General features: G+C 39.3%; 1 protein-coding gene across 1 annotated transcript; it reads left to right on the top strand.

The window, feature by feature from the left end:
• The first annotated feature begins 3,517 nt into the window (after positions 1–3,517).
• ABRA (actin binding Rho activating protein) lies at positions 3,518–12,471 on the top strand. The gene is made up of 2 exons (XM_060611145.3): positions 3,518–4,260; positions 11,871–12,471. Exons 1-2 carry the CDS (start codon positions 3,620–3,622, stop codon positions 12,346–12,348), a joined length of 1,119 nt encoding a protein of 372 aa, XP_060467128.1. The 5' UTR covers positions 3,518–3,619; the 3' UTR covers positions 12,349–12,471.
• Positions 12,472–13,449: the final 978 nt, after the last annotated feature.

Genomic DNA, 13,449 nt, shown 5'->3' with positions numbered 1-13,449 from the left:
CAAAAATAAATAAACGTTTTTTATTTAAAAAAAAAAAAAAGTCTTCCTATCCTGTCTTATCTTTTTCAATCCAGATCCCACTTCACTGGTTCTAGATTTGATCATCTATCTCTCTGCCCCTCCCCTGCTCATGTTCTGTCTCTCTCTCAAAAATAAACAAATGTTTAAAAAAAAAAAGTCTTCCTATCCTGTCTTATCTTTTCCAATCCAGATCCCACTTCACTGGTTCTAGATTTCATCACTTGGTAATGCTAATTTGAGATTGCATGGGGCTTAAAATACTTCAGTGATGCAATGAGTCCCATATGATAAAACACCAATTCCCTCACAATGTAGCTCTGACTACTTCTTCAAAGGCCTGCCCTACTGTTCCCTAGCCATTGTCCTTACCCTATAGACACTGTATATTCTTCTCTCAAACTCATAAACTGAGGGCCCATAAACAACCCCACCCCATGCTACACCACGTTGGTTCACCCAGTACTAGTGTGTGTGAATGTGTGCATGTGTGTGTGTGTCTTAACAGTTACCATTTAAAGAATTGGGAGAGTTCATGTAAAAATCCACATTTCCTACTTGTCTTGAAACATTACTTCACCAGTTGCCCATAGGTCTCACCACCCCACATTGTACCCCCAAACCCAACTCACCTCACACATTTGAGTGACCTGTATGACTCTGCAGGCATCTGAGTTTGTGATCTCTACTCCGGACTGTTAGAAGGTCTCTACATGTACCGTGTATCTTCATGCCTCTGTAACTTTGTTCACATTGTTTCTTCAGATCAGAGTACCCTTTCTCCACCTGGTAAGGTTCTCTTTATCTTTGAAAAAAAAACAGATAAAGGATCACCATTTCCGTGAAGTTCTTCCAATAAAAGCAGTCACCCTTTGCTCAATGATCATTCCATTAAGCTTTATTTATATTTCTAATATAACTCTCCCCAAACTTTTAAAACAGTTGTATATATGTGTTCTCCTGGCTAGATTGGGAAACCTGGAAAGTAAGCTCTGTCTTGCTCAGCTTTCTACCCTCACCCACATTGTCTATCATCACGCTTTGCCCATTATATACCTTTCATGAACACTGAGTAAATTCACTTGAAATCAGAAGCTCTTTTTTGTTCTGTGTTGAAGTCTTTTTATTCCTATTTTTGTGAAACTGAATGATTAAAGGACTTAGTAGTTTATGTATAAAGGATCAGTGAAATTATTGTTTCATAAAAGCTTTGAGCAAATGTAGGTTTCTGAAGTCTTGAGTAAAAGTATACAGATGATTATGAGAGTTGGTCCTACCTGACTCCTAAGTGCATAATGCAAAGAAGTATATAAATATAACTCCCCTCCCTCCCTAGGATTGCCCATAAGAATCAAGTAAAAACGAATATAGTTTCAAAACACTTTCACACTTATGACACATTTCTTAGGTGGTAATTACTTCATTAATCACCTCCAAACCTTCACTTACAGTTTCTAATCTCATGTTTTCATAGGAAGCTCACATTGTAAACTGCTTTTTCTACTATATCTTTATCTTTGAGACTCTATCTCCATTTCTTTTGCACTTTCTATTACAATAGAAGAATACTGAACTCCTAAGAATTTAGATCTAGGTTGAGAAAGAAGATAGAACATTTCTTATAAAATGCACACTAGGTAGCATACAGAACTTGCTCTAGGGAAGGAATGCCCAAAATAGACATAAGAAGGAAACAAAAATTTTACACTCTCTTCTGGAGATGTAGGAATGAAGAGCCACAGGCCGCAGTTGCCGAAGTGAGATCTCAGAAAGAATGACCAGATTCTGTTGGGAGCTGCCTCTGTTTTTTGCCAAGACCATCTGCTGACAGCCCCAAGCCCCAGGCAGTGGACCGCAAAGCCTGTTAATATTGAAACTGCAATAATATTTTATGGTCTCTACTTTGTCTCCTTCTATCAGAATTGAACGTGGAGCAGGTGTGCACAGAGGAGCAGAAAAACTCCCTGGACAGTTGTAAATTAGCCTGATCCTGGGCTAAGCTCATGGGCATCTCTAAAGAACCCCATTTCTTCCCAAGGGAATTCCAAGTGGGGTGAAAGGAATCTAACGGGAACCAAACAGTCTGCAGTGTATCTACATTCCGGGAAAGCATGCCAGAAATTTCAGACTCAGATTTAAATCTTGATTTGTAATAGTCTTCTTTCCTTGTGATCCAATTTCCTCTTAATCAAGATTTTGTCTCCGTTAACATTATCAGATGCTTTGAACTCTGAGTACACATCTGACAGATTTCTAGGTAGAGTATTAAATCATCTCCCAAATTGTTTTAATCTTAGGAGGTAAATGACCTACATGATGAAAAACTGACATCAACATTTTTTTTTAAATAAATTTGTCTCACCATTAGAATTAACTGACTTTCATGCCCTTTTTTATGCTCTTAGGCAGCAATTCTCAATCAATATTGATTAGAGGAAAGGATACAGTTCCGAAGTCTATAGACTATTGTATGAGAAAAAATTCAATTTGTCTTACTTTAAGAAATTATTCAGTGCTGAGTTCTGAGCATTTTATCTGGTTTAGTACACTTCATATCTGGTTCTTTTTCTCTCCAAATGACCTATCTATCTAGTCCTTTTTTAAAAACTGTATTTCAATCTTTGTTCCGAGAATCGAATGCATGGCTTTTTCTACATCAACCTAAAGAAGGGTATGTTATTAAAAACAAAAGGTCATGCGGGGTTTGCTTCTGATAGCGTTCACTTATTTTGTCTTTAAATGATCTTTTTTGAAACAAAATATTTTTCAACATATTTGAAAAGATTTTTTGTAATAATAATTTCCGAAAGTCAGTGTGTGTGTGTAGGACTTAATTTAAAGCTTAAAAAAAAATTGGACCAAAAATTTGACCATCGTCTTATATATCAATATGACCTGTCTATACAACAATTCAAGCTTGGGACTGGAAAACCCGCCCTTTGTCTCCCCCTTACCTGGGCCTTGGTTTTCTCATCTGGAAAATGAAGGTTGGAGGAGGTGATTATAAGGTCTGTATCAAATAGAGGTGAAGACAAAAGAAAAAGGTAATAGGATCTTTGATAACTAGAGTAAAAAGCACAAGTTTTGAATCAGACAGATCTGGGTTTGAATCGCGGATATTATTAGCTGTAGGAAGTGAGATTTCAATGTACTTCTCTATAAAATGGGACTAATCAAGAGCCCTTTTGAGATTTAAATGAGAACAAGCCTATAATATTCCTAGAACAATTTGTGCACATATTTTACGCTGCTATAAATGGTAGGACCATATTTTAAGGTCAAGAAGAACATAGGGCTGAGCACATGATCAAACCTAGTCATTTCCACTCTTGGCACTTGAGAAGAAAGGGAGTGCGTATCACTGTCCTTTACCAGCAGAGACGTCCGTCTGCCGTGATGAAACTGGAGACGTCAGGGTTTAAAAAAAGCACACCATCGCGGGGAAGGCACCACATCTTGGCAAGAAATATTTCACATAGTTTCCACGGTCACCAAACTCTTCCCACCCCACACCCTGCTTCTATTTAAATCTCAGGCACTCCACAGGTGGACATTCGCTTCAGCCAGTGCCCGGGCTACCGGCAGAGAAGAGAAGGGTGGCATGGCTCTGGGAGAGAAGGGAAGAGAGGAGGGCCCAGCCAAGCGTGCCCTCCGGAAGGTCCGCACAGCCACCCTGGTTATCAACTTGGCCCGAGGCTGGCAGCAGTGGGCAAACGAGAACAGCATCAGGCAGGCCCAAGAGCCCACAGGTTGGCAGCCGGGAGGGACCCAGGACGCACCCCGACCTCCTAAGCCAGTGATCTACCCCGCCTCCTGCCAGAAAGCTCAGAGCGCCCCGAAGTCTCCCTCCCAAAAGCCAGAGGGAGCCGCTGAAGCCTCTCGTATCAAAAGGAGAGAAGTGACCAAAACAATTGTCAGCAAAGCTTACGAGAGAGGAGGGGATGTCAGCCACCTCAGCCACAGGTACGAGAAGGACGGTGACATGCCTGGAGCCGGGCGGCAAGAGGATGACATTGACAGAATCCTCCAGAGCCATGGCTCCCCGACGCGGAGGAGAAAGTGCGCCAACCTGGTGTCCGAGCTGACCAAAGGCTGGAAAGAGATGGGACGGGATGAGCCCCAGTGGCGGAGTGATAGCATAGACACAGAGGACAGCGGCTACGGAGGGGAGACCGAGGAAAGGCCCGAGCAGGACGGAGAGCAGGTGGTCACCATCAGAATCAAACGCCCCTTGCCTTCCCAGTAAGTGAATGCCCCCTTCAGCTCCTTACTCTGCCTTGGAGCCGTGACCAGCCATGGGGACCGAGAGAGCAGGGAAATGCTACCAAGTTTAGAATGAGAATCTTAAAGACTGGGCGGGCAGTGAGGTCCTGTGGGGACTAAAGGAGCAGTGCCCAGCTACACATGGGCCTTGGGGTCGAGGGCCTGTACTATTTTGTTTCTGCTTTCTGTTTTGAACTGGCTACTCAAGTCTTAGCCTCAACAAAGATAAAGCCACCAGAGAAGGTTGTCTGCTTTGGGTACATTTTTTAAAATACATTCTATGATGAGTAACAAACTGACTTATTTCTCTGCCGAAACAGTGCTTGTTGGTACAGCGGGCAAACCTTTCCCTGGTCTCAAACCAGTCTGTAGTGTTATCAGCAGACACATCTACCTAGAGAGTGCCTGCCAGGCAGAGGTCTCTGTGACCCAGTAAACAGGTGGGGAGGCTGCTATCTAACTCCAGAGTAGGCTCTGAAGTCAGACAGACCCAAGTTCAAGTTCCAGCTCCGCCCCCACTATAGTTGACAACACTGTTACATGCTTGAAAGTGGCTAAGAGAGTATATCTTAAATGTTCTCAACACATGCACACACACTGTTTATTTTTCTAAACCCATTTCTTTGTAAAATGATAGCAACAGTAACCTTAGGGGATAAAGTCTGTTGTACTGGCAGAAGTAAACAAGATTAAGGCTGCCAGGCCCTTAGCACAGTACCGGCCACATATGTAAAAGCTGTTATTATTCATATAGATTCTATTATTTGGAAATTTTTCAACGTTTCAGAAAAAGTTTGTTCTGTTGGTAAACAAAGACAGACACGCTACTAAAGCCAGGTGATTAAAATACCACAATCCAAAAACATTTAGATCTCAAATATACATACCTACACACTCAGACATACACGCTGAGTCAAACTGATACATTTGTTCAGACAGAAAAAAAAAAAAGACATGCTGTCTTTCAAGACACTCCACCTGCACATAGTAGAAAGTCTGGATATCTCACTCCACAAATGTAGAATATCAAAATATGTGAAAAGTCTCTGATGAATGCTGATCAACGGACTCCCTCTTGGAATATTAGATGTGTGGGTGTGCTTTTTACATTTAATGAAATAAGGTAAAGAACAAACCTGATTACCTGGTTTGACAAAAAACTGTCTTACAGATTGTGACTTGAAAGACATTTTGAAAGAGGACTACAATATCCCATGTTTTCAAGAAAAGTGAAATGGCACATCTAGATAATTGTAACAACCCTCGTGCATTTAATGTGTGCCACGGGTATTTTACATGCTTTGTCCTTTTCTGAGGCAGGTATTATCCCATGTTAGGGATCAGGGCACTAAAGTTCAGAAGGGAAAGTTTACCCAGCAAGTTTGTGACAAAGCTGAGATGTGCCTGTCTCCAAATGCAATGTTTTGAAAGCAGACACGGTGCTCTCAGGTGGGGCCTTGAGGATGTGTGAAGAGATCTGGATCTGTGTTCTACTCATGTTCATACAGAAATTCGTTATCAGATATAATTGTTCTACCAGAACATATGGAACCACAGTCTAATTCTGGCCTTGTGGATTTTGGGTGTGGGTGTGTATGTGCTAGAAATGGAATACTAGAACCTAACAGAATCAAGACTGAGGATGACACAATGAAGATCTTCTGTCAGCACGCTTTGGATTGGCCAGAGGTAGGAACGTGACAGCTGGCATCGATCTCCCAGGCATGTATTCTTCTTTGGCACCTGTCAATGTGTATTCTTATGTTTATTCGTTTCATCCTCATAATATTCTCCTGGGGTAGGTATAATTATCATCCACATTTGATAGATGCGGGCATAAGACAAAGACATAGTAGAAAATTTGTATAAGAGTGTACAGCCCAAGGGATTTGAAGGTAGGCAATCTGGCTTCCAATCCCACCCTCTTCACTAGACTCTAAACTATTTCACCTGGAAGTGAGGACTCGCATACATGACCCTTCACAAGTTCCTAAAGTCAGACATGTACACGGACACCTTCTTAGTGTGATGGGAAGGTGCATAAGCTTTGAATAAGAGACAATTAGGTTTGAATCATGGTTACTTTGGCAAATCCTCTCTGTCCTCATCTTAAATAAAAGACATAAGCCATAGAGTTATTTTGATATTAATATGCAGAGCAGTGGACCCAGAGGAACTCGTGAATAAGTTGTATGCATTGTAAGCAGAGAAGAAGGCCCAGCCATGGTAATCCCAATCCTACAGGACACTAGAAGACTGGTCCTCAGGGCTGGGGTGGAAGAGTGGGATTAAATCTCTTCATTCCTTCTTTGGTTCCTTTCTCTCAGTCTTGGAGTACATAGGATACCAGAATGTCTTATGCAGAGACAGCATCTCTTAATGTCAGCAGTAATCCTAGCTGTGCTCAGAAAACTACAGCAGAAGCCTGATGGGACTCTCAAATACTGTTTGAGAAATGAGTGTGGCATTATTGAGTAAGCCTATATGAAGGGGGGGTTTTGTTCACTTAATCCTAAGCGCCATTAATTACCCATTTCCACCAATAGGGAGCAAATTATGTATCATGAGGGATTAAGTAGAAAGAATTTTCTTGGTGGTCAAGATGTTTCATAGATAATAAAAATGAATAAGTCAGATTTGGTAAAAAGTAGAGATATTCTTTACTAACAGAGTTTTGCTAACCTATGAAAATGGTTTCTATTTTATGCCGTATTTTTAAAATACTGAGTGTTTTGATTGTACGGCTACATGACTTGTTTGGTCCAGCTCCTTTAGACAAAAGGAATTGCATCCCTCACCAATACAAAAATGGTGAGATCTCCTGTACAAAAGTGCCAAATATCCACTTATCCTCCCTGCCAAGTTACATTCAGCAAAAATAAAAATTGAGCATCAGAATGCCATTTTATAGATAAGGGAATTGACACACAGAGACATTAAGAAATGTATCCAAATCATAGAGTTGGTAAGTGATGAAGTTGGGAAGGTTGATGACAGAGCTTATGTTCTTAACCACTGATTCTGTGAGAATCTACCAATTCTCTCAGTAGAGAACAGACTCAAGATATAAAATGGAAGGCAAAGTGTCAGCTTAACTAATGGAAACCTAATAACACCCAAAGTGTAAGGTTTGGGTACAACTATATTGAAGGGTTTTATTAGAAACAGAGGCCAAAGTATGGCTTTCTGCTATTGACCCCAATTCTAGAGCGTGGAACCCTTTCTATGGATGCTGAGGACAGTTGCCAATTTGCAAGAAGAATCACAGGCCGGGCTCTCAAATCTGATTGCTGACAGAAAGAGATAAATGTGACCCCGTGAATGCATGCTTCCCTTAATCAAACTGGCTACACTTCCTGTGGAGAGGAGTAAGCGAATCAATTTACAGAGGAGCAAATTCTTGGCAACACTTTCCCGGGGAAGTCGGAAAGGAATTATTTGCTTTCCTGACAGAGAAATGTTGCTGTGCTAAGAGGAGAGATGCCCCCTCGGCTGCAGGAGAGTCACACTCTGCAGTGGGGCAATGAGAGCAGATCTCTGCTTTCTTCAGGCAGATCCAAGACTTAGACCAGAAAACTTCACCTCCAAGCCCAACGGCGTTTTGAAGCATCATTTGGTGGTGCAGGTGAAGGCCACCTACCAGAGTGTTTCTAGTGTCAGAAATATGCCTTTCAAGACTTGAAATATGCCTTTCAAGACTTTTATTTCCCATGGGGTTTATTCATATTTAATAACTTACCCATATAATTGTTACTCCAAAATGATAAAACCTATGATACAGTTGGTTCCTATATTCTCATTATATTGCTGAATATCCCATTCACAGAAGAAAGGAACCCTCGAACTGATGTCATTTTTAAAGCTGACAGATAAATAAATTTCAGAATTTATTTCAGTGAAAGAATGTACACTTTCCAATGAGAATGCTTAGAATGTCTAGTAGAATTAGTTACTTTTGCACATAATGGGACCAGGGAAATACTTGTTGATTGTAAGAAACTTTGTTTACTAAGAATGAAACTAAGAAGGCAAGTTTAGATTAAATATTACTATCCTAAATATGGGTGTGATGTCAGTCTTTGAATATTGCTTTGCTTTCTATAAACTTATACTAGATTGTACTTCTGAAGCTCAATCTAAACTATTATTCTCATTGTTACTTGAAAACAAAAACAGGATAAGCGAGTATATTGTTTCTTATATTCATTGACCAAGAGGATATTCAAGGCATAACATTTTCTAATCCTGATTTAAACATGATACTTTCAGGCTTTTTTAAAATTGGAAATACAATAACAATACAGAACGTTTATAAGATAAAGACAATTAAGGTAAGGTACCTCGTTAAGGTATATTTTCTCTTAGGACTTCATCTTTTATAACCTGCCTATTTTCTAATTCTTCCTTATTGGACCAATTTCTTTGCTTTCCTTCTGTCCGATTATTGGGAATTACAATTTGACAATATAACAAATGGGCATTAAGAATTAGGAGGTGCTTTTTTAGAAGATAAATGCTTCACTTCCTCAGAGATTTATTACCTCACCAACATCAACCCTATCCCTAAAGACACAGAGTTGAAAATTAGAGGGGAAAAAAACCCACATCAAGGAATCAGAGACTCATATAACACACAGTTTGAACAAGTTAGCTTTGGATGTCAATTTGAGTATTTTCCTTTTTTTCCCTTTCTTTAAATTACAAAATCAACATGATGCCAACATGAAAGATGATTTTTAAAAAAATGAAAAAAAAAACTGGATCTGAATACTAACAGTTATTTTCAATTATGCACACGCTAATGATTTCTTCATCTTGATGTGTACACATTTTATATAGTTAGAATTTTACCATATACTCAAATTTGTATTAGTCTCATTATTTTCATGAATATCTTTCAGTGATTATTTATTGTCTTTTTTTTTCATTATTGAATATCCAGTGAGTACCTAAAACAGTATCTGACACACACCAGGTGTCATAGCTACTTTAATAAAGGATGCCGAAGTGCCCAAAAGCACCTGACAGGGAAGATGTACAGGAGTCCCCTCCTTACGTGTGGGGGATACATTCTAAGACCTCTAGTGGATACTGAAAACTGCAGAAAGTACTTACATATACTATATTTTTTTTCCTATACGTACATATCTATGATAAAGCTTAATTTACAAAATTAAGCACAGTAAAGACATTAACCACAATAGAACAATTCTAACCATGTAGTATAATAAAAGTTATATGAATGTGGTCTCTCAAAATATCTTCCTGTTCCGTATTCACTCTTCTGTGACTACGTGAGATGATAAAATGAGGTGAATGATGGCACCGTGATGTAGTGTTAGGCTACTGCTAACCTTCCGATGACTCATTAGAAGGAAGCTCCTGTGCTCCCAGACTGGGGTTGCCGGCGGGTAACTGAAACCATGAATAAGGGGTGGACTACTGTATTACATTTTCTTATATAGGACAGAAGTACAGTTGATGCTTGAGAAACATTTGTAGGAGTTAACAAATGATGCTACTCTTCACTTTCTTCTGAGACGTTTCAAGTCTCTTCTCTAGCAGGATGACCCAGTCTGAAATCAGGTGTGAGCTTTGGTTATATGTTAGGACGGCTTTGGGCTTGTTATTGAAGACTATGACTGTCATGGATTGCCATGGTTCTAAGGGGAGGTTCTAATGTTTGCTCTCATTTGATAACAAGATCCAGCAGTCCATACTCTGGGAAGTTGAACAGGGATAGTCTATGGAGAGGCAGGTGATGGTGAGGACCAGGGGGCTGAGGGAAATCCATTCCATTTCAGTGTGGTGTAATTCCTAGCACTTTTCCACACATATGTGATTTTTAAAAATTGCAATAATTGTGTATACAGTTTTTGTGTGCTTTTTCCTGATTAACTTTATTATATACTTTGTGTGTACTGTTTTTATGTGCTTTTGCCAGATTAACTTTGTCATATACTTTTGTCCACACGGCTACAAAGAATAACAGTGTTATACGTATCAGCATATCCCTAGTTTTGGCTCTGTTTTAATAAAGAAACTGAATGCAGCAAACATAGTTTTGAACACACAAAGCATGGGGATTAGTGAAAGTTCGCCATCTAGTGGTTGTTATTCCTCTCTTGAAAACTATGCTGCTAGAAGTAACCTGTGTCTCCCTACCCACATCTGGGAGTTTCCTGCATTGGGATAACCAGATTTCAGGAAGTGAGACTGGACAGTGAGGAATACTCACATCTGACCTGTAGCTGGGTTTTGAAGAGAGAGTTGTGAGAGCTTGGATAGGAGGGGCCACTTAGCTCAGGCCTGCGGTTCACGCCAGCAACTTCAGTGAGGCTCTACAGCACCCATCCCAGTGCTTCCAGACATAAGGGCGCTTGGGGAGTGGAGAGAAGGAAGGGCGGGTCACTCGTGACAATGAGGAATACAAATCTCTGACTTTTAGACAGTCCGAGAGTTTCCTTGTGAAGACAAAGAGACCTAGGAGAAAAGAGTCTAGGAGACTGGAGATACAGAAAAGACAGAGATATCCTTTAAAGATAAACTACCTATTTTAAAATTGGGCCTGCACCTTCACGATACTACTGGTCTACGCTTTCCAATGCTGTTTTTTAATCACAAGAAAATGCATTCCAAATTGCAAGGAGAAGACACACACATCTGAAACATAAATCATCTACTTATTAGACACTGTACCCCCCATGATGAGTACCATCACTGCACGGTGGGAAGGATATTGACTTTAGCCTCAGACAGTTGGTATTTGAATACTGCCTTTGCCACTGGTTTAGGGCAGTGTTTCACAGTAGTGACACACAGACCTGGTTCAAATCCCAGCACTATCACTTAACAGTTTTGTGTCTTTAAGCAAGTTGCTTAACCCCTCTGACCTCAGTTTCCTCATCTGTGGAGAGAGATTAGTAGTACCAATCTCCTAGAATGATCATAGGAATGTTAATAAAAAGTGTTTGCAAGAATGCCAGCACCAAGTATTCGATAAACGTTACAATTGCTACCTATTGTCTTCTACCTATACAACTTGATATTCCAAAATTCGTGGCACATCATTGATACTAGTATAAATACACTCTCCTAAAAATCCATATATGAACATATATACATAAGTAAGTAGTACAATATATGTGTGCTATATGTATAATAAGCCTTGTTTTGGGAAAATAACTGGTTCCTGAATTCCTATACAAAGTGGTTTCTCTTAATATATTCATATGATTCCAGTTCTAAAATGTTACTAACATACAACGTTAAGACACACATATTTACATTATATTTGTGTAAGGAAGCTTTTTCCCTGAAATAGAGTTTAATACTTTTTATGGTATACCAAAATAAGAACAATGGTGGTTGTCAACTATCCTTGAAAAAAAATAATAATAAAGAACAAAGGTGTGACCGTTCTAATTTTTCTTCTTTCATTTCTAATTTTTTGTATTGTGATTATATTTTGTTTATAGTGAAAAAATTAGACTTACGTTAAGATGCGTATGGGTAGGAAGTGCAAAGAGAAAACAACACTTGGATGTTAAATATCAGTGTCTTGATCCTTCACCCTCTCTACCTTTTAGGGCAAATAGATTTACAGAGAAACTCAGCTGCAAGGCCCAGCGGAAATACAGCCAAGTGGACAACCTGAAAGGGAGATGGCAACAATGGGCTGACGAACACATACAGACACAGAAGCTCAATCCTTTCAGTGAGGAATTTGATTACGAGCTGGCCATGTCCACCCGCCTGCACAAGGGAGATGAAGGCTATGGCCGTCCCAAGGAGGGAACCAAAACTGCAGAAAGGGCCAAGCGAGCTGAGGAGCACATCTACCGAGAGATCATGGACATGTGCTTCATCATCCGCACGATGGCCCACCACAGACGAGATGGCAAGATTCAGGTTACTTTTGGAGACCTCTTTGACAGATACGTTCGTATTTCAGATAAAGTAGTGGGCATTCTTATGCGTGCCAGGAAGCATGGACTGGTTGACTTCGAAGGAGAGATGTTATGGCAAGGCCGAGATGACCATGTTGTGATTACTCTACTCCAGTGAACCTTCAACAACAAAAGCCAGACTTGACCCACTGTTGTCTTAATGCTAAATGTAATGTAATAAGAATTAAAATGCAAACTGCTCTGTAATGACCTAGTAAATATTAAACAATTTTTACATAAATGACTATCTGGCACTCTATTTCTGAGGTAGTTTGAAGATCTTGAGGAAGCATACACAAAGCATTTCAGAAAGCACATAGTGTTATTAGTATACAATAATAGCATAAGCATTTGAAATTCTACTTACCCTTTAGGCAAAAATATTTGGCTATTAATTGCAGAAATTATTATAGATCTTTAAATAATTACTATGTCTAAGAAAAACTCTAACTTTAGGTAAATATTAGAACATACTAAGATGTATCTTTTTGGGGGGAAAGAATTACATTAAGTTTAGCCAAACTAAAATTTTTCTAAGAAGCTTGATTTTGTACTACTACTTCTATCAAAGCATCACTTATAAAATAAACACGTAGGTAAAAAGTATCCAAACAAGATGCTGAAATTGCTGAAATTTCTCTGTGATCTTGGAATTTTAAAGATTGCCAATAGGAATTAATCATCCTTCTGTACCAATTGCACAAACCACATAAAAACAAACATGACTGGTGGTTTTAGAGCTAAAGGAGAAGCTGGTATGTTCACCTTCACTGGGAAAGTATAGTGCAAGTGAGAGATTCAGAATTGCCTGTCTCTGTAGGACTTCTTGGAGAGGTTTTTTCTCAAAACCTTGACGAGTCACGCTTCTTACATTATGTCAATATACAACGAAGTAGGCATACAGAAAATTCTACAATGGAGTGGAATGTTCAGTGTAGGAGAATCTGATAGAATCATTGCTTGGTAAATTAGAAACAGATCTGAGCCATTTTCATTTTCTTTATGCTCTACAAACTTTATGAAATATCTAAAAGTCGTAAAATGGCAATATTAGTTTTGCCAAAGTTTAGTTTGGCAATATTAGTTTGCCAATGAAAAAAATCTGTTTGATATGACAGAGAAATTTAGTGGGCATTAATCTGCTATTTATTTATTTTTCTCAGATTTAATGTGTCTTAGAAAATTCTAAAAACAATAAAATGTGAGGTTATAATTCTTA

Source organism: Panthera onca, chromosome F2, assembly GCF_046562875.1.
Source record: "Panthera onca isolate mPanOnc1 chromosome F2, mPanOnc1 haplotype 2, whole genome shotgun sequence".
Classification (NCBI taxonomy): Eukaryota; Metazoa; Chordata; class Mammalia; order Carnivora; family Felidae; genus Panthera; species Panthera onca.
This window is presented reverse-complemented; position numbering and strand designations above follow the sequence as displayed.

What these genes read in the sequence shown, in the direction of transcription:
- ABRA (XM_060611145.3), top strand. Translation starts at nt 3,620, where the DNA reads ATGGCTCTGGGAGAGAAGGGAAGAGAGGAGGGCCCAGCCAAGCGTGCC. An exon ending in AAACGCCCCTTGCCTTCCCA is followed by an intron (nt 4,261 to 11,870) that starts GTAAGTGAATGC and finishes TCTACCTTTTAG; the next exon opens with GGCAAATAGATTTACAGAGA.